This window comes from Tamandua tetradactyla, chromosome 8 (assembly GCF_023851605.1).
Source record: "Tamandua tetradactyla isolate mTamTet1 chromosome 8, mTamTet1.pri, whole genome shotgun sequence".
Taxonomy (NCBI): Eukaryota; Metazoa; Chordata; class Mammalia; order Pilosa; family Myrmecophagidae; genus Tamandua; species Tamandua tetradactyla.
This window is the reverse complement of record NC_135334.1, coordinates 13331442-13357250: the sequence shown is the minus strand read 5'-3', so window position 1 is coordinate 13357250 and position 25809 is coordinate 13331442. Positions and strand designations below refer to the sequence as shown.

Genomic DNA, 25809 nt, shown 5'->3' with positions numbered 1-25809 from the left:
GTACGGTTCTCCTATTTGCTGATATTTATTTCCTGATTGTTGTAACCAAGGCATTCCCTAAGATTGCTTATAGACTGTGCTCTATTTTTCCTCACCACAGTTCATTCATTGCAGATTTAGAACAACAGGGTGCGAAAAATCTCTCCGCATGAACTTCTGTTGATAAAACAGGCTATTTACAACCATATGATTCCCTTATCTCTAGGTGCTTTTTCTCTGTGTAATGTGTTCTCAGCAGCAGTAATCCTGAAAGTCTGATGGCCTGGTAAAATCAGAGGTAACAATTTTAGTAACTGATAAAAGTATGTGCATTATTTTAGAGGATTGTATGAGTAAAAATGTTGATTAATGCCGTATCTCTCAGGATTCTCCAGGGAAACAGAGGCTGCATTAATGCAATTGTGAAGGCTGGCAAGTTCAAATTCTGTGGGGCAGACTGGAGGCTAGAAATTCTGGTAAGAGTGATGTCAATGGGTTCAACCTGAATTCCTTAGGGTAGAAACTCAGGAGGGAGTGGAGGGCATAGTCTTGAGGCAGAATTCCTTCTGACCCCTGAGATTCCCACAGGTTTCACACTTAGCATCTTCAACTGACTTGATGAGGACACCCATATTATTGAGAGCAATCTCCTTAAGATCAGCTGAGGCTAATGCCACCTATGAAATCCTCACTCAAAAATGAGATCATGGTTGATAAAAAAAATTCCACACCATAACCTAGCCAAATAGACATAAAAAATTAGTCATCACAAATGGTCTAGAAATTTCCTATGCAATGGTGTTCACTCTTTAGCAAACCAGCATAGTTTGTGGAGACCAAACAGACTGCTGGTCTGGTTCCTGGGTTCTAGGTCAATTTCTTTTCTCATACAAGCTATATGACCTTGAGTAATTTATTTAACTTTTAAACATCAAATTCCTAGAGAATGAAAAAATATATAATAGCACTGCTCTTTTATCATATGCTATGTTCAAATTAAGACATCTGATACAAAACATGTTCAACAACAAAGCCTTAGAGTTGAGGTGTGCAAATCATACACCTAAAAACTGGAGGCAAGAGAAGAAATTCAGTAACAAGAGAGAACAGAGGTAAGTTTCAGTTACAAGTTGCCAATACATAATAGTCCTCAGGCAGATCAGTTAATGGCCAACACTTCAGTTTTCTCAAAATGAAAACAGAAATAAAAGTCCTATTCTAAATACTTTTCTACCCATACTCAAGAACTTCAGGAGGAGTTAATGAGATTGACTGTTGGAAAAAATGTGAAAGCTATAAAGCATTAAACAAAGGTTAGCAATTATATGATGCAAGTAAAATAGTAAGATTCAAATTTATTAGCTTAGGAAATACATCTCAGAGGCAGAAATGTCTGTAGATATCCGAAGCCAGAAATGATGATACATGCTTTCTAGAGAACATGTCTGTAATTTCAGTACCATGCCACTAGAGAGACAACTGCCAAGGTTTTGATGCTTGTTCTGAATATAACAATATCAATAATGATAATAATATTAAACAGCTATTGAGCACTGACCATGGACAATAAATGCACTGGCTACAACCACAGACCAATTAAATCAGAATTCTGTGGGGAGAACCAAATCATCAATAGTTTTGAATGCTCCATGTGATTCTAATATGCAGACAGTGTAGAGAACCGCTGTTTTAGGGCTCCAGTACCAGTGAAAATCTAAGAAATAAATCTTCACACTTCAAAACAACTCACATTTTTATAGGCATTGACTATTTGGAGATACTTCTATATATGCAATATCTTGTTATTTTTACAACCACCTTGGGAATTTTTTATTTTATTTTACCAATAAAAATATTTTACCAATTGAAAATATTTTACCAATTTCTTCATTCAGAAACAGAGTCAGACTTGTCACAAATGAAACACCTGTAACTACCACGTTACCGTGACACTGCATGGATTTGAGATGAGTATTCACAGGTTTATATTGAGTTCATATGTGAGATTACATAGATGGCACAGAAATTTCCATTCTGAGTCATAACACATCTCCAACTGCAAAGCATAAAATGTCATACTTGTTGGTTCTAGGATAGAGGTTGTGAAATTTAGCATGCATCAGCATCACTTTTGTTTGTTGAAGCAAAAGTGCTGAAGAAAGGTTGCGAGGTGAGAATGAGACTGGGGAGGACAGGAAAAGCAGAGAGATGACAGTCTGAATGACTTTCTTTGAGTCCTTGATCCAGATGCTCGTGAGCTGGTACATCCCATTCTCCCCAGGGATGAAAGTATATAAAGTCCCCTTTTCATCAGGGTGTTGGATTCCAACCATGGAGTTTTTCATTTAGTACACCTAGAAGAGGCCTAAGAGTTTCAATTACTGCACGCTACATGGGAACCAATGACGCTTATCCAGGAATAACACTTAAAGAACCATTGCTCTAGGATATTTGAAAGCATGAACATGGTAAAAAGCTCCAAATCTTGAAATTTTCCTCTCATATTCATGATCTTTGAACATTCAGGGACAGGCTTACATCAAGAAAACAGCTAAAGGGAAGGGACGCGGCATCAGAAAAGAGACCAGGATCCCTCAGCTGGAGTCAAATACTCAAAAGGAGCCTCACAAGCAGTCCATGGGCTGCCTTTCATGGGTTTTCTCTCCCATCCTCAGGCTCCAACTCCGAGGAAATGGCTGCAGAAAATCACTCCACAGTGACAGAGTTCATTCTCGGGGGACTAACAAATCGGCCAGGACTTCAGCTCCCCCTCTTCCTCCTCTTCCTTGGGATCTACATGGTCACCATGGTGGGGAACCTGGGCATGATCATGCTAATCCTCGTGAATCCTCAGCTTCACACCCCCATGTACTTCTTCCTCAGCAATTTGTCCCTTGTGGACATGTGCTACTCCTCTGTCATTACCCCTAAGATGCTGGTGAACTTTGTGTCAGAGAAGAACATCATCTCTTATGCAGGGTGCATGTCACAGCTCTACTTCTTCCTTGTTTTTATCATTGCTGAGTGTTACATGCTGACGGTGATGGCCTATGACCGCTATGTTGCCATCTGCAATCCTTTGCTTTATACCATCAGCATGTCCCATCAGGTCTGCTCCCTGCTGGTGGCTGTGGTTTATATCGTGGGATTCATTGGCTCAACACTAGAGACTGTCCTCATGCTAAAGTTGTCCTATTGTAAGGTTCTCATCAGTCATTACTTCTGTGACGTCCTTCCTCTCATGAAGCTCTCCTGCACTAGCACTTATAATGCCCAGATGGTACTTTTCTTTTTGGCTGGATTTGACATTATAGTCACCAGCTTAACAATCCTTGTTTCCTATGCCCTCATCCTTTCCAGCATCCTCCACATCAGCACCACAGAGGGCAGGTCCAAAGCCTTCAGTACCTGCAGCTCCCACCTGGCAGCTGTGGGAATGTTCTATGGCTCTTCTGCGTTCATGTACTTGAAGCCCTCCACTGCCAGTTCCCTGGCCCAGGAGAACTTGGCCTCTGTGTTCTACACCACAGTGATCCCCATGCTGAACCCTCTGATCTACAGTCTGAGGAACAAGGAAGTCAAGGCTGCTCTGCAGAGAACACTGCGGATGAAATGACCTTGATGCAAGATTCTTATTCTTTCCATTGTAAATGTATCCTGTTGTGAATTCCAAAGAGAGGCCCTTTGGCTCTTCCAGCTCTACATGGTTCCCTCCTTCCTCCTTCCCTCTCTGTTCTCTTTTGCTGTCTCTTTGAAATCAGCTGATTTCAAGTTCATGCTTTCTCTCATTTAGGGTCAATTTTCTCTCTCCTGAGTCCTTTGGTAAACACTATCTTAATTGGCATTTTGATACAAACTTGAACCTTTCAGCACTGAGTTTGAGAACCATTCTTGTTTTCTTTACTTCTGTAGAGATATTATTAGTAGAGCCTATGCTTACTTTTGTTTTTGGAAATACACAAGAGAGGTGAATTTCGAGGTCACCAAGAAATTGCTGCTTAATCTGAGCCAGGCACTCTTCTTAGTTCTTCATATGCATTATTTCAATTATACCTTACTACTACAGGTACCCTTTATCCCCATTTCACAGATATTTTACTCAAGGTTATAGGGCTGAGAACAAACCACACTGGCATTCAAACCCTAGTCTAGATGACTCCATAGTCCACACTCTTAGCTATCACGTTATTCTGTACACTTAGACTGCCTCTAGAGAGTCTATTGCTGCTGCCCTTTTTATATACTTCTACTTTTAGGCAGTTTCTGTAATTTCCTCAAATCACCTCTTTTTTATCATCTACCAACAATTCTTCCTATATAGGCAACTCCTTCCGGATGATTAAGGAAAGATTACACAATGGTGATCATCCTGCCACTGTTTGCCTGGGACTTTCCAAGTTTTAGCACGGAAAGCCCAGTATATCCTGAAACTCCTGAGCTCCAAACAACAAAAGACATTCACCCTGGATTACACTTATTGCAAATACCATTGCCAACCTTACACAGAAAATAAAATTTTCATGGGATGTAATTTCTTCCCCCTTTCCTTATTATATCCAGAATCAGCAGCCTGTGTTGTACCATTTATTGCTCTTTTTGCTACAATATTTTATCAGTCAGCATGTCACTATGAGAAATAGAAATAATTCTAGGTTTCTAAAGCAGGGATTTAATACAGAGAATTACATGCTTCCAGGTTTGTGAATGGATGGAGGAGGACTCTGGGAGTCCAAAGCATCTCCACAATAGACATCACCTAGAAGTCCAGAAGCTCCTGCTGTTGATATCACCATGAAAATATGCATCTGATCCCAGTAAACTGGCAAATGAACAACAGCATTGTAGGATAACATTTGAAACCAGTATTACTAAATGATTTTCACCAGACAACCTGTTCAAAATGAAAAGTTTCAGGCTCACCCAGACCAACAGAGAAATTGGGCTGAGCTCAATAGCTGTTTTAAGAACCATCAGGTGATTCTGATATACACTCACACCTACTAAATCTCACACTACTATATGTAATTAGTGAAAACTATTAACATCAGAATGTCTGATGCACTCACACCCGAAACTTGTAAATTTTAGCTTTTTGAACTGCTACCTAGAAAGAGAATGGAACTGAAACTGAGAGAGCCACCCCAATGTAGCAACTTGACCATTTCCTCCTGATCTTTCTCCAGCAAGAGCCAAGATCTCTACCACTAAAGATCGCCTCTATTTTAGGTGCTCTAATCCTGTATAGATTATTGTAACGCCTGGAAACTTCCTAGAGTAAATTAAGTAGTTAATCAAAAAGTATTGACAAAGTCCCTTGAGAGAGGGGAGAAAGAATATGGAACTATTGAACCTTACCATCAGGGAATCCCCTGATACGGTGTCAAATTTTAGGGATACCCAAATCAATAGGCCATGCCCTCGATCATGAGGCTTACTCTTGCTTAAGTAGGTAACAGAGAAGCTTACACTAGCTATAGACATGCCTAAGAGTTACTTCAAGAGGACTCTTGTGTTGCTCAGATGTGGGCTCACTCTCTCTAAGCCCAACTCTGCAAGTGAAATCATTGTCTTTCCTCTACATGGAACAAAACATCCAGGGGTGAAAGTTTCCCTGGCAACATGGGATATGACTCCTGGGGATGAATCCAGACCTGGCACTGTGGGATCAACAATTCCATCTGACCAAAAGGGGGGAAAGAAGTGTAATTAATAAAGTATCAGTGGCAGAGAGAGTTCAAATAGAGTCGAAAGGTTACTCTGAGGGTGGCCTTTATGGAAGCTTCAGGTAGACCTTGCTACCTATTGTAACCTGCCAACCCCCAATCACGACCATTCAGCCAATCCTAAAGAACACCTAAGGCAATGTATGAGTCCACAAGTGTTCCATTCACTAGAATAACTTTCCAGAAACCCCAACATCCGGATGGTTCACTGACCCAGATATGTCCTGAAACCTAGCCCAGCCTCTCCAAAACATCAGATACTTCCACCTCCCTAACCCATATTAGTGACAGACCCTTCCAATATCAAAAATTTAGAATTGCCATAGCCCAAACAACCCTAGAGAGGTATGAAAAGATAAAAGGTCATGGTGGAGTTATACAGTGAAGATAGGCTTTAACAAATGAATATGAATGCTGAATCATTAAATTGATATCTTTTAGTCTCCAGTATTTTAGAACAGCTAGAAATAAAAACCTAAAATTGTGAAATTGTAATCCATGTCAAAGTCTAAAATATGTTCTACAACTAATTGTGGTGCTGTGCTTTGAAATTTATAGCGTTTATGTATATATGTTATTTTTCATAAGAAAAAAAGAAGGAAAAAAGTTGATTGTGATGATAAAAAAAAATTTAATTCCTCTAGCCTCCTATATTCTGGAGCAGCTAAAAGGAAAAATAAGAGAGGATCATATGGTAGCCCATGACAAACTCTAGGATCTGTCCAGTAACCACTTGTTGAAGAGTGCTTTGAAAACTATTACTTTTTATTTCTTTGCCTTGTATATATATTATACAATTAAAAAGTTAAAATAAAAAAAGATCCTCTCTATCCTAAAGAAAATGTTAGAAGTCATCTTTGTAATGTGAAGATAAGAAACCATAGAGCACAAAAAAAAAAAACTGGTGAGTTTGATTACAACATTTAATGGGGTTTTTGCTTGGCACAGGCCAGTAGCAATAAAGTAAGTAGGAATATAATAAAATTAGAGAAGATATCTAACTAGCAAGTGTAATGAACACCTGAAAATTTACAAGGAAATATCTTCATCAATAGGGGTAAAAAAGGTGCCTACCATGTTAAAAAAAAAAAAGATAGGGGTAAAATGGGCATAATTCTCAAACAATTTGCAGAAGAGAAAACTTGAAGTATCCCTGAATATATTAAGGGATGCTCACTTATTACTAATTACAGAAGTGCAAATTAAAGTAACAATGAGATATATCTTTATATCTATAAAGCTGACAAACTATTAAAATAGATGTAGTAAGTGTTGGAGAGGACGTAGCGACGGAAGAACCCTGATACACAGAGACAGTTCTGGAGAACAATAGAATATTACTTATGAAAAATAAATGCACCTGTAGGACCTAGCAATTCTTGTCCTGGGTATATATCCAAAAATAATACTCTCCCAGGCCCACACAAGGACATTTACAAAGATGTTCATTGTACCATTACTAGTAATGATGGGAAATTAGCAGCAATGTGGGTTTCTGCCACTGGAAAAGTACATAGCTGAATCACGGTTGAGATTGAAGCAGTGAGAAGCAAAGGATTAGCTAAAAGCAACCTAGATGGGTATTGCCAGCACAGTAATGGGAGAAAAAGGATGAAATATGAAGCATGATATTATTTATGTACATTAAAAATACAAGGACACAAACCAACAAAAACACATTTAGGAAAAAAGCAACATAAGATAAACATTTAAGCAGGTTAGAATCATTGTTTGGGAGGATAAAATGGATGAAAGTGGGGAGTAGAAGAAAAAGAAATGGAAATAAAATTCTTTTTCCTAGATCCACCTCCATATCTATACACCCAAAAACCTTTCGACAAGAGCTAGAGACTGAACTGTTGAATAAAGTAATAAACAGGGCAATCCTTAATATTTTGGGGACTTGAAAGGCTACAAATGAAGCTGCAGGTATCAATACCTAAATATTTTTAATGGATAAAGTTAGTTAAATGCTAATTAAATATTTTCTTTCCTCCTACCTTTACCAATAAACCATCATAACAAGCTAGAAGGACAGGTACAAATTTAGAAATCTCAAAATTCTGAAAGTTCCGTGTAAGAATGTGGTACTCTTAGAAAAAGCTCACTGGCTTCTGGCCCCGTGCGTACACCTGCAGTTTGCCCCCTCCAACTTCCCAATCCCAGATAGTTTTCCTTCCAGGAGGGACCTTACATGGATACACATACCGGTTTGAAACTGCTATGTACTCAGGGAAAAGCCATGTTCTTCTAATCCAGTCTTGTGGTGGCAGACCTATTGTTGGGTGGGACCTCTTGATTAGGTTGATTCCATGGGGATCTGACCCTGCCCATTAAGGTTGGGCATATCCTTTCATGGAGTCCCTTATGAGAGAGAATGCAGGGCCAAGACAGAGAGCAGAAAGATGGAACCAAGTGACAGACATCTGGAGGTGCAGAAGGCACTGAGAGAGCTGTTTGAACACAGAAGCCAGGAAAGAAGTATGACAGACAGTGCCATGTGCCTTCCCATGTGACAGAGAAACCCTAGACGTGTTCAGCTGTTTTTGAGAGAAGGTATCCTCTTGCTGGTGCTTTAATTTGGACATTTTCATGGCCTTAGAACTGTAACTGGTAACTGAATAAATCCCCTTTATAAAAGCCTATCTGTTCCTGATACATTGCATTCTGAAAGCTTTAGCAAATTGAAACACACACAGGAAACCCTTCATCTCCAAGTGCCATCCACACCCTTTGCACACAGCTTGCCCCAAGACATTTTGGGTCTAGGGATGAACACCCAGAAATGTGCCCTGCCCTTGGTATGATGAGTCAGGAAGAGCCTAGAAATAGGCACAGAGTATTTAGATAGGGAATTTTGTTACCTCCAGCACTGAAGTCAAATTATAGAATGTGGGGCATGAGCTCTGGCTTGGCACATCTTCATGGTCCCATGTATTATTAACCCATGTGCATAGGCACAGCCAAAGGAAGGTCATATCAGGACAGAGTATAAGAACACCATTCACCAAGGTCGACAGGCACAACAGAGGTGACATCTACAGATGTGTTTGTCCCTAGCTGATTCTCCCACAGTTTACATAAGGTGCAATGTTTCTCTCTTACATCATAATTTATAAAGTACCTTAACACTCACTATCAATCAATTTTCTCAACCTTTTAGATTATATTACAGAGAAGAAAACTGAAGCTGACCTGCTCAAAGACATGCAACAAAACATTGGCACCAACATCCCTTGGCTTGTGACTGAAAATTGCAATGCTCATATTCTCTCCACTTCTGTACTTTGCCATGCATTCCATAGCTTCTCAGGAGGGCCTAATACACCTAAAATAGCTTGGAAAAAGAGTAGGATGGAGACAAGGGAACATACTTTAGCATTAAATGCACAGGAGTTTTGGAAAAGGAACCACAATACAAAATCTTCATTGAGATAATGAATGAAATGCAGGTGTAACAATTTCAGGCATACTGAAATTCAGGTTGTGGGTCTCCATTCTGATCCCGAATTACAAAATGATAGCTTTCAACATGTTTAGAAAATTCCACTCAAACTCCACCACAATGACATGGATAGAGTACATGGCCCCACTGCATATCCCTTCCCTACCACCTTGCCAAAAATAACACAGGTAATCCTAAGGCTCTAGAGACAGCCCCAATGTCAACAGTGTGGCAACAGCTTCAATAGTAAAGTTGAACACTCCTCCAGAAAATACCTGTAAATGCTGAACATCCCTCTACTTACTATGGGCCTGGACTGTTATTCACTGAATCATCTGCTCTTAGCATAAAAAAATTACTGAGTCAGCTGCCTGAAGCCGTCATGTGCTCACTCTGCCTATACTGAGTCCTTTCATGTTCTTTCTTCTCCTCCATGCTCAACAGGCATCTTGCTGCTAGCAACCTTCTGTAAGAAGCCCTGCTGCCTGACCAGATAGCCAAGTTCACATCTGTGGGTTCCCCACCTTCACTAATATCACTGGCCCAAAAGATCTCCTCTAGTGTGTTGCTGCCCTTTCCAAGGAAAGTGGAGGTCCTCAACGACTTTATTCCACTCTTTACAGGATTTAGAAAAGGACAATCCCAAGGGATATATAATGGTGGAGTTTTATTATTTTGGACTGGGCTGGATTGCCCTGCTTTCCGATTAAGTATGTGCTTATGCACCAACAAATTAGAGGCCAAAAATTCTTTGGATAATGTCATGATCAGGTTGATGTGCCAACTTGGCCAGGTGGTTTGTCTGGTTGGGCAAGTACTGACCTGTCTACTACTATGAGGATTGTTCTAGTTTGCTAACTGCTGGAATGCAATATACGAGAAACAGAATAGCTTTTGAAAAGGGAAATTTAATAAGTTGCTAGTTCATAGTTCTAAGGCTGAGAAAATGTCCCAGTTAAAATAAGTCTATAGAAATATTCAATCGAAGGCATCCATCCAGGGAAAGATACCTTGGTTCAAGAAGGCCAATGAAGTTCAGGGTTCCTCTCTCAAGTGAGAAGGCACATGGTGAACACAGTCAGGACTTCTCTCTCAGTTGGAAGGGCACATGGTGAACAGGGCGTCATCTGCTAGCTTTCGCTCCTGGCTTCTGGTTTCATGAAGCCCCACGGAAAATGTTTTCCCTCTTCATCTCCAAAGATTGCTGGGTTGTGGACTCTCTGCTTCGTGGTGCTGCAGCATTCTCTGCTCTCTCTGAATCTCTCTCATTCTCTAAAATGTTCCCTTTTATAGGACTCCAGAAACTAATTAAGACCCACCCAAATGGGTGGAGACACATTTCCCCCAATTCCATTCAACAACCACTCTTGATTCAGTGACATCTTCAGGGAGATGACCGAATTACAGTTTCAAACACACAGTATTGAATAGGGATTATTCTGCCTTTTTGAAATGGGATTTAGATTGAAACATGGCTTTTCTAGGGGACATACAATCTTTCAAACCAGCACAAGGGCATCTCACAGAATTAAATCATGATCGTGGTTGGCTGCACCCACAGCTGATTGCATTTGGAATCAGCCAAGCAGAGTGTCTTCTGCAATGAGTATGTTTAATCCAATCATTGGAAGGCTTTTAAGGAGGATTCAGAGGAGACAGTCTTTCTTCCTGCTTTGGCCAGAAAGTCTCCCCTGTGGAGTTCATCCAGACCTTTCATTGGAGTCACCAGCACCATAGCACGCTCTATGGATTTTGGACTCTATATTCCCATGGTTACATGAGTCACATTTGTAAATTTTATATCTGCAGATATTTCCTGCTGATTCTGTTTCTCTAGAGAACCCTAGCTAATATAGCTTGGTACTGAGAGTGAGGTGGTTCTTAAGAAACAGAATCACAAAAATGATGAGTTTTTATTATTGGTTTCCTACTCTGATGGGACTCAAAGGTAAGAAGGACACTGATTCCCAGAATCAGAATGATACTGCCAATCTGTGGAGGGCCAGGAGCAATCAATCAGGGCCAAGCAGGAGCAATTAATCAGGCCCAAGTAGGGAAAGTCTCCGCAACATTGGGGCGGAATGTCCCCAAGCATTAAACAATAACCAATGTTAAGAAACTGAGAGAATGGGATGCGTTTTGGCAACAGCTAATGGCATTTTTTTTTGCTTCTATGATGCACTTGCTTGCTAGCAACTGCAAAATCACAACATAATTTTAGCCTTTATAAGCACACCTTGAAAACCTCTAGGGGCTTCTGTCTGAATCTTCCTTCTTGGAAGATTCTGGGGCAGTTGCCAGACGGCTAATAAAGACTCCAAATTGGCTTGCACTTTTCAATTATGTGGTCTCTCTTTTGGTGTGCCCCACAACAAATCCATGGGTGAGGTGGCAAAAGAGATAGTCAAAATATCACCATTGGATTCTTCTAATACTTCACTTGAACAGAGCCAGGCTCTGGAGGATAATGTGTTTGACACTTTTATGGAGTTTTGCTGAAATAGGAGGTATAGAGATATTGGCTGGTTGTCGTTAGATACACCGTATAAATTAATGAGTGAAAGGGAAGGGCTTAAGACTTCAAATGAGAAGCTTATGTGCTGACAGATGTAAATGATTCTATGAGTGTCCTAAAGGAAAATCTTATTTCCTATAGCTGTAGACTCGAGATCTCTGAAAATGACTCAGAATATTATTGTTAGAGTAGCAACTTTACAACATAAATTGAAATCACAATCTTGCATGGTGTCTGCCATTAAAGTGACGGCATTGATTGGGAAGGAGTGGGACCTTAAAATGGGATGGTGACATATAGATTGATAATGTCGGTGGAGAGGTTGAAACACTAGGTCATGCTGAGTCTTCTCTAATAACCCTGTAATAGTCTGCCCTGAGGACATGGCTGCCCCACCTTCAGCCTGCCCTGAGGAGTTCACCACCCACCCTCCACCTGAAGGGATTAGCCCTAGAGTGATTAATCATGTTTCTCCAGATGAAACTGCAAATGAATGCCATGAAGAAAATGGCTTAGAAGATATTTTTAATTTTTTTCAGGGCCCCCCACCCTACCTCCACATTTCTTCCAGATCTACAACTAAAGTCCCAACAGACCCCTAAAGGTGAGATACAAAGTTTCACACATAAGGTGGTACGTTATACTGAAAAAGAACTGTGTGAGCCTTCCAATTTATATAGACAGAAATCAGGGGAATATGTGTGGCAATGGATTTTAAGGGTGTGGGATAATGGTGGGAGGAATATAAAGCTGGATCAGACTGAATTTATTGATATAGGTCTATGTGCTGGTTTGAAATGATGTATGCACCCTAGAAAAGCCATGTTTTATTCCTAATCCCTTTGTGTAAAGGCAGCCATTTCCTTTAATCCCTATTCAGCATTATATATTTGAAATTGTAATTAGATCATCTCCGTGGAGATGTGATTTAATCAAGAGTGGTTGTTAAGCTGGATAGGTGGAGGTGTGTCTACACACATTTGGGTGGTCTTCATTAGTCTCTGAAGTCCTATAAAAAAGTAAACATTTTGGAGAACAGGGGATCCAGAGAGCGCAGAACATAACAACATAGCCACAAGAAGCAGAGTACACCAGCCAGCAACCTTTGAAGATGAAGAAGGAAAATGCCTCCTGGGGAGTTTCATGAAATAGGAAGCCAGGAGAGAAAGCTAGCAGATTACGCCGTACTCACCATATACCTTCTCACTTGAGAGAGAAAGTGTGAACTTCAGCATTCTTGAACCAAGGTATTTTTCCATGGTTGCCTTTGATTGGACATTTCTATACACTTGTTTTAATTAGGACATTTTCTCAGCCTTAGAAGTGTAAACTAGCAGCTCATTAAATTCCTCTTTTTAAAAATCATTCTGTTTATGGTATATTGTATTCCAGCAGCTAGCAAACTAGAACAGCCTTCTAAACAGAGATTCAATGTTATAGCTCAAGGGGTTAGAAAAGGCATTAACAGTTTGTTTGGATGGTTGACTGAAATATGAATCAAAAGGTGGCCAACATTACCTGAGGTTGAAAGGTCAGCACTGCCCTGGTATAATGTAGATGAGGGGATCCAGAAGCTTACAGAGATTGGAATGTTAGAGTGGATTTATCATGCAAAGTCTGCTTTTATACCCCAGGAATGTCTGGAGGATGCACCTTTTACCAGAACTGTAAGAAATAAATTTGTGAGACTAGCGCCGTCATCACTGAAGAGCTCTGTAGTTGCACTTCTCTGTACGTCAGATATTACTGTGGGAACTGCTGTCACTGAGCTGGAATCCTTAAACATAGTGGGGATGACTGGATCCTGAGTGGGCAGAAGCCAGGTGGCAGCACTCAATCGCCAAAGGCAAGGCAGATGTGGCTATCATAAAAGACAGCAAACTCAAAGCAGGAGTCAAAATAATCTGACTCACAGAGACTTGTGGCATTAGCTAGTAAATCATGGTGTACCTATAAGTACAATAGACGGGCAGTCTACTAAATTCTTATTTGAGCTGTATAAACTAAAGAGTTCTAGATCAAGTGAACAGAGGTCTAAATTGAATTACAAAAAAAGAGATTCCAGGCAACTTAACCAATTTTCAGACATGAGACAGTTTACAGACCCAGAGCCCCTTGAATGAAAGGAAGGCCAAGTCTCTTTGGGGGTAAACACTGTTACACTGCCACATATTTATACTGTTAATCTTCCTTCAAGCCTTCCACAAGGAAACAGACAGCCTTTTACCAGGGTAACTGTGCCTCAGGGAAAAGGAAATGATAAGATATTTTGGGGATTTTTAGACACTGGTTCAGAAGTGACATTACTTCCTGGGGACCCAAGATATCACTCTGGTCCACCAGTCAGAGTGGGGTCTTATGGAGGTAAGGTGATCAATGGAGTTTTAGCTCATGTCCATCTCATAGTGGGTCCAGTGGGTCCCTGGACCCATTCCTTAGTTATTTCCCCAGTTCCAGAATGCATAATTGGTATCAACATATTGAACAACTGACAGAATCCCTACATTGGCTCTAACTCATGGACTGAGAACAATTATAGTGGGAAAGCCACTATGGAAGCCACTACAACTGCCCCTACCAAGAAAAATAAAAATCAGAAGCAATACCATATTCTTGGAGAGACTGCAGGGATTACTGTCACTCGTAAGGACTTGAAGGATGCAGGGGTGGTGATTCCCACCACACCCACATTCAAATCTCCTATTTGGCCTGTGCAGAAAACAGATGGGTCTTGGAGGAGGACAGAGGATTATCATAAGCTCAACCAGGTGGTAACTCCAATTGCAGCTGCTCTTCCAGATGTGGTATCATTGCTTGAGCAAATCAAGGCATCCCCTGGTTCCTGGTATGCAGCTCTTGATTCGGTAAATGCTTTTTTCTCAATAGCTGTTAGTAAGGACCACTGGAAACATTTTGCTTTCAACTGGCAAGGTCAGCAATACACTTTCACTGTCCTGCTTCAGGGGTATATCAACTCTCCAGCCCTATGTCATAATCTGGTCTTCAGGGATCTTTATCATTTCTCCCTCCCACAAGACATCACACTGGTCCATTATATTTATGCTATCATGCTGATTGGACCTAGTGAGCAAGAAGTAGTAGCTACTCTAGACTTATTGGTAAGACATTTGTGTGTCAGAGGAAGAGAGATAAATTCAACAAAAATACTTGGGGTCTTCCACCTCAGTGAAATCTCTACGTGTCCAGTGGTATGGAGCATGTCAAGATATCCCTTCTAAGTGAAGGTTAAGTTGCTGCATCTGGTGCCTCCTTTGAACAAAAAAGAGAAAATGAAGGAAATTACCTTAAAAAAAACAAGGGATTTCTGTGGTGATATAACTTATCTTGACTCTAAGGGGAATACGTGAACATAAACATACCCAGTGATAAAACTAAATAGGACTGAATAAACACACAAAAGTGAGTATAAGTAAAAGAGGTGGGTTGTATTAGACTCATTATCCTTTGTGTGATATCGTATTATAGTTTTGCAAGATGTTCCATTAGAGGAAACATGTTAAGCATTCCAGAGACGTTTCTGTGTTATTTTTTACAAGTATTTGGTCTACAATTAGCTCAAAATAAATAGTTTATCTTAGCAGCATAATGCCAATATACTGGTAGATAAGATATTATTGATATATTCTTGAATAGGACATTTTATTGTGAATGAATTCTCCTTATGAATAAGAACAGAGGATGAAGAGTCCTTATGAGCCTTCCACTCCCACCCCTCACCCTCCTGCCATTTTACCTCATCAGTCCACAGGTGCAGCAGCAGAGTGACAAATTTAACATTCCTTTACTAAATTATAGAGTTTGAGAAAAATATTTTAATTTGTCTTTAAACTCTTTAAAATACACATTTCAAAACTGGGTTATTGGCCTAATGACATAAATACTGATGACAAGCAACGATGATGCTGGAAAGGGATGATGAGGTTGACAGTAAAGACTGAAGTGGTTGTGGGATGAGGAGGGGAAGGGGTGGAAGAAGGGAACTGTTGGAGGTGAAATATCCCAATATCCTAGGCCTTAAGCTTCCCAGATTGCAAGAAATACCTCAACAAAAGGAAAATTAGCACCCCTGGGAGGCAAAACATGACTCAAAGCAGAGGTGTAAACAAAGGCTCCTAGTTACTTCAGTGAGGACTCAGTCTCTAGAGTGACCCCAACAGAGGTTCTGCTACTATATAGATAAACAGACTACAAGGTTTTCAATCTTGGTGGATGATTTCCATGGTTCTTCTGGCCTCCCTGAGGAAATAACAGGACTAGATACATATATAGTTCTTCTATTTCCTAATATGCATTTCCTAACTATTGAAACCAAGGCATTCCCTGAGATTACCCGGAGACCGGGCTCCATTTTTCCTCACCAATCTGTCATTCATTGCAGATTTAAAGCAACTGCATGAGAAAAACCTCTCTTCCATGAACTTCTGTTGATGAAACAGGCGATTTACAACCATGTGATTCCCTTATCTCTAAGTGCTTTGTCTCTGTGTAATGTGTTCTCAGCAGCAGTAATCCTGAAACTTGATGACCCGGTAAAACCAGAGGTAAGAATTTTAGTAACTGATAAAGATATGTGGATTATTTTAGAGGATTGTATGAGTACAAAAATTCATTAATGCTGTATCTCTCAAGGTTCTCCAGGCAAACAGAACCGAAAGGATGTGTGTGTACAGAGAGAGATTTATTATAAGGCTTGCATTAATGCAATTGTGAAGGCTGGCAAGTTCAAGTTCTGTGGGGCAGACTGGAGGCTAGAAATTCTGGTAAGAGTGATGTTGATCGGTTGAGTCTGAATTCCTTAAGGTGGAAACTCAGGAGGGAGAGGAGGGCATAGTCTTGAGGCAGAATTCCTTCTGCCCCCTGAGATTCCCACAGTTATCACACTTAGGATCTTCAACTGACTTGATAAGGACCACCCACATTATTGAGAGTAATCTCCTTAAGGTCAGCTCATGCTAAGCCACCTATGAAATACCCCTTCAAAAACTAGGACATGGTTGACAAAAAAAATCCAAACCATAACCCAGGCAAGAAAACACATAAAGTAACCCTCACAAATGCAGTCTAGAATTTTCCTATACAACGGTGCTCATTTTTTTAGCAAAGCAGCATGGTTTAGTGGAGCCCAAACAGACTGCTGGTCTGAGCCCTGGGTTCTAGGCCAAGTTCTGTCTCATACTAGCTATGTGGCCTTGGGTAACTTACTTAACTTTTAGAGCCTCAAATTCCTAGAGAATGAAAAAAGATATCATAGCACTCCACTTTTTTTTATGCTGTGCTCAATTAAGACATCAAGTATCATACACATTCAATCAAAACACAGCCTTAAAGATACAAGTGTACAGCCGGAGACCTGGGTTCGATTCCCAGAACATGTACACACACAAAAAAAAGAGAAAAGATATAGGTGTACAAATCATGAGGCTAAAATTTGCAGGCAAGAGAAGGAATTTAATAACAGGAGAGAACAGAGGTTATTTTCAGTTACAAGTTACCAACATGATAGACCTCAAGCAGGTAAATTAATGGCCAACTGTACAGTTTTCCATGAAAATGGAAATCAAAGTCCTACTCTAACTACTTTTCCCCCTATACCCAAGTATTTGGGGAAGTATTAATGAGATCCATCTTTTTCATAAGGAAGAAATAGTTAAAATACTGAGAATTTACTTTACTAGCTTAAGAAATACATTTCAGAGACAAGCGATATCTGTAAGTTTCCTATGCCAGCAATGATGGTTCTTGCTTTCTAGAAAAGATGCCTATAATGAGTACTTTTCCACTAGGGAAATAATAGTGTGAAGGCAATAGTAATATAATAATAATAATAGTATAATAATTGTAATAGTAATAATAATAAATAGCTATTGTGTGCTAGGAACACTAGTATGTGCTAATGCACACGCTACACAAAGACCAATCAAATCATAAGTTCTATGGATGGAATCAAATCATCGATACTTTTTAATGCTCCCTGTGATTCTAATAGACAGCCAAAATAAAAATCCATGCCTTAGGGCTTCAATTCCAGTGAAAATGTAAGACAAACATTCAGGCACATCATAATAACTCACATTTTTAAGGGGATTTGAGGTTTGAAAAAATTTCTAAATATGCAATATCTCATGTTATTTTTACAAATACCTTGGGAATTTAGTTTATTAATTCTTTATCATTCATATATAAATATAGACTTATCACTAAGTGATGCATCTGTAACTACCATGTCACTCTCACACTACAAGGATTTGCAGATCTGGGTAAGGCCTGAGAGTTTGCATTTCTAAAAAATTGCAGGTGACACAATTGAAGTTCGTCCATAGACTATCCTTTAATCTCCCCTGTTTTTGAATATTTGAAACAAAATCATTGTAAAACCTTAAGATCTTGCATTTTCCTCTCATTTTCATGATCTTTGAACACTTGGGGGCGGGTCTGTTGACCTTCCAGCAAACAGAATTGAGGAGAGGAGGCATGAGAAAAGAGCCCAGGATCCCTCAACCAGAGACAAACACTGAAAACAAGCAGTCCAGGGGATACCTTTCATGGGTTTTCTCTCCCATCTCACAGGCTCCAACTCCAAAGAGAATGGCTGCAGAAAATCACTCCACAGTGACAGAGTTCATTCTCGGGGGACTAACAAATCGGCCAGGACTCCAGCTCCCCCTCTTTCTCCTCTTCCTCGGGATCTACACGGTCACCATGGTGGGGAACCTGGGAATGATCACGTTAATCCGCATGAATCCTCAGCTTCACACCCCCATGTACTTCTTCCTCAGCAATTTGTCCCTTGTGGACATGTGCTACTCCTCTGTCATCACCCCTAAGATGCTGGGGAACTTTGTGTCAGAGAAGAACATCATCTCTTATGCAGGGTGCATGTCACAGCTCTACTTATTCCTTGTTTTTGTCATTGCTGAGTGTTACATGCTGACGGTGATGGCCTATGACCGCTATGTTGCCATCTGCAATCCTTTGCTTTATAATATCATCATGTACCATCAAGTCTGCTCCCTGCTGGTGGCTGTGTTCTATATCTTGGGATTCATTGGCTCAACAATACAGACTGTCCTCATGCTAAAGCTGTCCTATTGTAAGGTCCTCATCAGTCATTACTTCTGTGACATCCTCCCTCTCATGAAGCTCTCCTGCACTAGCACTTATGATGTCCAGATGGTAGTTTTCTTTTTGGCTGGCTTCAACATTGTAGTCACTAGCTTAATGGTCCTTGTCTCCTATGCCTTCATCCTGTCCAGCATCCTCCACATCAGCACCACGGAGGGCAGGTCCAAAGCCTTCGGTACCTGCAGCTCCCACCTGGCAGCTGTGGGAATGTTCTATGGCTCTACTGCATTCATGTACTTGAAGCCCTCCACGGCCAGTTCCCTGGCCCAGGAGAACATGGCCTCTGTGTTCTATACCACAGTGATCCACATGATGAACCTCCTGATCTACAGTCTGAGGAACAAGGAGGTCAAGGCTGCCCTGCAGAAAACACTGCAGATAAAATGATTTTGATGTGAAAGTTCTGATCCTTTCCATCTTAAGTATAACCTGTCATCAATTCCAGAGAGAAGCCCTTGAATGTTGGCCCAACCAACTCTACATGCTTCTCTCTTCCTTCCCTCCCCCTCTTCTCTCTTGCTAACTCTTTGAAACTGGCTGATTTCAGTTCACATTTTCTTCCATCTAGTATGTTTTCTCTCTCTCTTGAGCTTTTTGACAAACATTTAACTGATTGTAACTTCACATCAACTTTACACCTTCAGCCTTGAGTTTGAAAGCCATTCATTGTTTTATTACCTTCTGTAGAGAAAATATTAGTAGATCCTATTCTTACTTTTTGTAATAAGGAATACACAAGACAAAGAGGTAAATTTCAAGGTTATCACTGTCTTCTCTCTCATGTCTATTTATAACCTTACCCAAGAAATTTTGCCTGATCCCTTTATTCAGTTGTGTTAGAAACAATGATAATAATAATAATAGCAGCTTATACTTTTTGGAGCATACTCAAAGCCAGACATTCTTCTTAGGGCTCCACATGCGTCATTTCAATTGTACCTCACTATACCTCAATTAAACACCTAGAGATACTATTTTTATCCCCAATTCACAGGTACTGACATTTTGTTTAATAACTCACTTAGGGTTATATGGTTGATAACAAACAACACTGGGGTTCAAACTCAGGTCAAGATGACTCCAGAGCCCACACTCTTGGTTATCACATTACCCCCTTCACTTTAGATTTTCTCTGCACTGCTTATTGATTCTCCATTAATTAAGTCCTTCCACTTACAAAGGTTCCTAATATTAACTCAAATCACCTCCTTTATCACTGACAAACCTTTCTTCCTTTATAGGCAACTTCTACAAAATGGCTAAAACAAGATTGCACTGTAGTCATCAGTTTGACTTGGTTTGCCTGAGTCTTGCCCAGTTTTAGCAAATCCTGCATGTCAGGAAATCACTATATCTCAGGAAACCACTCAGCACAGGCAACAAAATGATGTTTTGTCACCCTGAATTACACATTGCTGCAAGGTCCCTGGCCAAAATCATTCCGAACATCCATCTGTCTCTGGACAAAATTTCTTTCCCCATTGCTTATAATTGCATCAAGGATACACATTCTAGATTCAGCAGACTTATACTGCAAAAAATTTAGGGGCATTTTCTGATCATTCAGCTATGTTTGGTTCAATATTGTATCAGTCTGTGTTTCGTTATAAGAACTAGGAATCACTCCAAGTTTCTCAAGCAGAAATGGATCTAATATAGGAAATTACATGTATATATATTTTTGAACGGTTGGAACAGGAGGTTGGGAGTTCCCACTGGGGAACTAGTGAGTCCAAAGCAATTCCACAGTAGAGATGACCTAAAAGTTAGGAAGCCCCTGCTGTATCTGTCACTACTGCCAGCAAACAACAACATTGTGGAATAGAATTCTAAATCAGAGATTCTACAAAATGATTATCACCTGGGAACTAATTAGAAATGAAAACTTTCTGCCTCACCAGACCTCCTGCATAATTGGGTTGGGCCCAATATCCGTTTTCTAAGAAACCCTTAGGAGATTCTGTTACACACTCCCACCATCCAGATCTCACTAATTCACATGTGGAACCCTACATGCCTGGAAATCTGAGAATTTTAACTTTTACCCTTTTAAACCTCTAACCAGAGAGACAGTGGAACTGATATGGAGAGTATTCCAAAGTAACTACTTTACATATTTTCTCCTGACCTTTCTCCAGCAGGAGCTGAAAACTTCACCATTAAAGATCCCCTCTATTTCAAAAAACATGTAGAAATTCATCTTTTTTAAATAAAGGTGAGAAATGATAAAGCAAAAAACGTGTGGTGCATTTGATTACATGAAACATTAAGATTCTGGTTCATCACAAGTTACCAGAGATAAAGTTAATAGCAATATAATAGAATTGGAGAAGATATCTAACTAGCACATATAATAAACACTTGAAAGTCCATAAGAAAAAGACATCATCAACAACAGGGATAAAATGGGCATAATATATACAATAGACAATTTGCAGAAGGAAAACCTGAAGTGCCCACAAGCATATGAAAAGATGCTCACTCGTTACTAATAAGAGGAGTGCAAATCAAAATAATAACGAGATATCTCTTTATATTTATAAAACTGGAAAAAAATTTAAAATCTGGATAGTGTTAAATTATTATGAGGATGTGGCAATTGAAGAACCCTCATGCATGTAGACTGTTCTGTAGAACAAAATATTACTTAGGAAAAATACATAAATGCATCTGCAGGATTTAGCAATCCTTGCCTTGGGATTCAAACTATGCTAAAACTATTCTCTCCTATGCCCACATGAAAGCATGTACAAAGATGCCCATGGTTTAGGAAATTAGAGACAAAATGGGTACCCACCACTGGGGAGCAAAAGATTACCTTTAAGCAACATGGATGGATATTACAGCATAGCAATGTGTGGGAAAAGAAAGATAACAAAATATACAGCACATTATTTATGTATTTTAAAAATGCAAGCACATAAATCAACAAAAGCACATTTAGGAAGCCTAAACCCCTTAAGCAGTTTAGAATGATGGTCCTGAGACATACGATGCATGAAAGTGAGAGTGACGGTTTGAAGCTTTATGTCCTGCAGAAAAAGCATGTTCTGAAAGCTAAATCCATTTCCTTGACTGTGGACCCATTGTAAGTAAATTCTTTGGTGAGCAGTATCTTAAGGTGAGAAGTGACACGCCTCATTCAGGGTGGGTTTTAATTCCATTACTGGAATCCTTTAAAGAGAATGAAACATAAACAGAACAGAAACTGAGGCATCTCTGAAACTGAGAACAGAGAAACTGAGACAGGCACACAGAAGCTGAGAAAGAAATCCACAGACGGAGAAGCCAAAAGCTGAAAACAGCGACCCGTGGGAGAGAAGGGAGAGAGCAGCAGACCCACCATGTGCCTCTCATGTGGCAGAGGAGCTGAAGCTCACCATTAGCCTGTCTTCAGAGCCCAGGTATTGTTTTGATGATGCCTTGATTTGGACATATTCATAGCCTCAGAACTGTAAGGTTGTAAATTACACCCATTTCTAGTATATTATATTTTGTAAAGGCCAACCCATTATCTGGTATGTTATATTCTGGCAACATTAGCAAACTAAAACAGTGAAGAATAAAAGAAAAGGAACAGATCCATCTCCCTACCCCAAATAATTGGCAGACCCTTCCAACGTGAAAAAGTTAGAATGGCCATAGCCCAAACACCCCTAAAGACAGATAGAAAGGTCAAAGGTGATGGTGGAGTTCTACAGACAAGATAGGATTTAACAAATGAGTATGTTTGCAGAATCATTAAGTTGCTTTTAGTCTTCAGTATCTTAGAGCAGCTAGAAGTGAAAACCTAGAATTGTGGAATTGTACCCCATGTCAAGCTCTGAAACATGTTCTCCCAGTAATTGTGGTGCTGTGCTTTGAAATTTAGTGCTTTTTTGTATATATGTTATTTTTTCACAAAAAGGAAAAAAAAAGTCGATTGTGATAACAAAAAAATATTTAAGCCTTCTAGCCTCCTATATTCTGGAGCAGCCAGAAGGAAAAATCTGAAAGGATCTGTTCTGTAACTACTTCTTGAGGGATCCTTTGGGAACTATTGCTTTTTTATTTCTTTGCTTTGTATATACTATATATTATATAATTTAAAAAGTTATTTAAAAAAAAGAAAAGGTCAAAAATAAAAATTCCTTTTCCTAGATCCACCTCTCCATCTACATCACTCAACACACCCAAGATGCCCAAGGTAAGAGGGTGACACTGGACTACTGAAGAGAGATATGGGTAGGCCAGCCCTTAATATTTGTGGGGCTTGTCGAAGGATTACAGATGAAGCCCCACACACCAAATATCTGAATATATAAAAGTTATGAACCAAGTTAACAAAAGGTAAAATATTTTCTTTCCTTCTACCTTTACATATATACCATCATAGCAAGCTAAAGAGCCAGGCTCAGATTTAGAAATCTCAGATTTCTGGGTTCCATATCAGAATGTGGTACTAGGAGAAGAGTTTCCTACCTCCTGGTCCCCTGCCCACAGCGACAGCTTTCCACCGTCCACTTTCCAATCCTAGGTCTTCTCCACTCTACAAGGGGCCTCACACACACACACAGGAGCATCTTCACGTCCGAATTCCATCCACAGCCCTTAAACACAGCTGCAACCTGGCTATGTGGGTCTGAGGGTGAACAACCATCCGTGTGGTCTGCCTTGCGATAGTGAGTCAGGGGAGAGCCTCTAAGTAGGGCAGGGTATTTAGGCAGGGAATTGGGTTATGCCCAACACTGAAAGCAAAGTCTAGAAGGGGGAGGGGACAGCTTGTGGCTTGGTGCATCCTCGCGGTCCCACGTATTATGCATCCCATGTGGAGAGGCACAACCAGAGAAAGGTCAGGTTAGGGCAGAGGAAAAGGGCTGGGAAATAACAACCATGTAAGAGACAGAATCAATTCCTTGAGTCCAAAATTAGAATTTCTGTTGCTATAAATATGAAAACCTGAGGTTTTGAATGAAGAGAAGATGAGTGATGTAGGAATGCCTTTCACTTTCTGCCCCTTTTGCCCTCTCCTTACAATTCCAAGCACAAGTTTGAAAAGTTCACCACGCCCCTGGGATCCCCTGGCAGATCAGCAAGGCTGGCTGGGCTGTGCTAGCACGTGCAGAGGAGGACCCAGTCCACTTTTCACAAGCAAGGCAGCAGCCGCTCAGACAGGCCCGTGTCCAAGGGTGCTCAGGGACCTGGCCTGAAACAAGAATGAGAATTGCCAAAAGACCTAAATACATCACAACCTCAGCCTCCTCCTCTTCTCACCCCCATACCAGGACAACAACGTGAAGGGAGAGCTCTCAGAACATTCAGTCCCAGGGCTCTGTATTAGTAAAAGGACAGAAAAGATGTTAAAACACAGCCACGCACCCATGCTCTGTCTAGTGATACCTGAGTAGGATCTCACAGTCCTTTTTTCCCTTTTCTAGAAGGAAAATGGCTCTGATAATGAAAGAGCGGACAACCCTGAGACTATAACCTTGTATCACTGTTATACTAGAAAATAAAAGCCTCGTCCCTTCGTGTTGAAATTTCTTGACAGCACTGACCTAAGGCCTAATAGCTAATCAAGACATGCCCTAATATTCCTCTCCAGTCGAAGAAAAGAAATGCCATCTTTCCACAGCAGAGCAACCATAAGATGATATTTGAAAAGTTGTTTAAGAAGGGCCATAGAAAACATCACTTTTCGTACATTTTCACACTCAAAAACTGCAACAACAAATACAAATTGCTTCCAGAGACTGACGAGAAACCTAGAGAAGATAGGGCCGATGGATACTCTCCCAAGGAGGAATTACTTCTGAGGACAAGAAGCATTGCTCATTGTGTTCACACATGAAGAACTCTGACTACTCTCAGGCACAATTTCACTTAACTCTTGGACTACTTAACCTCAAAGTATGAGTTCGATTCCTATTCTGCACCCCTCTCGATAAATGTAAAAGATTGAAATTCTACAGAGCATGTGCTCTGAACACAGAGGATTATATGAGAAATAAATAACAAAAATATATCTGAGAAAAAAATCACATAGTAAATAACATATTTCTAAATAAGAAATTGGTCAAAGAAGAGGAAATCACAGGAAAGATGGTAAATTAATTTGGATGAAAAAATAATGAAAACAAAAATTACGTTCTCTATAGCCTGGGAAAATAAATTATCAGAAGTCTAGACAAAATGTTTTTCACAAAAGTGGTAATCATAGCATTACTTATACTAATAAAACCTTGGGAACACTGATGCATTTTAATATTCACCAACAGAAAAGTAAAGCTTAAATAAAATATATCTACATGATAAATCCATGAAAAATTGTAGCTCGAAATATTTATTAACAAGGAAAAATGCTCACATTATAATGATAAGTTAAATGGCATTTCATAGCATGGCATATAGAGGATGAACCAACTGGAAGAAAATTTCATAATGCAGTTGAGATTCTCCTTTGCTGATTTGTGAATGATGCAGCTCTATCAGTTACCTATTTCTGTATAACAATCACAAAACCCCACTGGCATACAACAATGATACTTGTTATCTTTTTCTTTTTCTTTTTTTGCCAGGGCTTATATGACAAATTCTGTAGCCTGGTTGGGTTAAATAACAAGAATTACTTGTCTAAAAGTTTTGTAGTCTTGAAGCCAAAATCAAGGTATCAGCAGGGTCATGATTTCTCTGAAGTCTGTACAATTCTGAAGGTGACTTGCAGGCAACCCATAACTCAATCTTTATCTCCCTCACTTGAACATCTGTGTTCTTTTGTCTCCTCCTCACTCTTATATATTGCATCCAATTTTCTTCTGCTTACAAGAAGTCCAGTCATATTGAATTAAGGTCTACCCTGATTGACCTTGGCCACATTTTAAGAAGATCTTCAAAGATCCTATTTACAAATGGGTTCACATCAATAGAACCAGAAGTCATGCCTTGAACATGTCTTTGTGGGGGACATGACTCAATTCATATCACTCACATATCTACAATTTGATTGTGGTGGCTGACCTCATCTG

The 25809-nt window shown here is 39.9% G+C and overlaps 3 protein-coding genes across 3 annotated transcripts in view; 2 read left to right on the top strand and 1 right to left on the bottom strand.

The window, feature by feature from the left end:
* The window catches only part of LOC143643187 (olfactory receptor 8B12-like), a 142003-nt gene that overhangs the window by 112602 nt on the left and 3592 nt on the right, over nucleotides 1-25809 (bottom strand). The window lies entirely within an intron of this gene.
* Nucleotides 2672-3595, top strand: LOC143643181 (olfactory receptor 8A1-like). The gene has a single exon (XM_077111940.1). It carries the CDS (start codon nucleotides 2672-2674, stop codon nucleotides 3593-3595), a length of 924 nt encoding a protein of 307 aa, XP_076968055.1.
* On the top strand, nucleotides 18269-19192 carry LOC143643179 (olfactory receptor 8A1-like). The gene has a single exon (XM_077111939.1). The coding sequence runs from the start codon at nucleotides 18269-18271 to the stop codon at nucleotides 19190-19192; it is 924 nt and encodes a 307-aa protein (XP_076968054.1).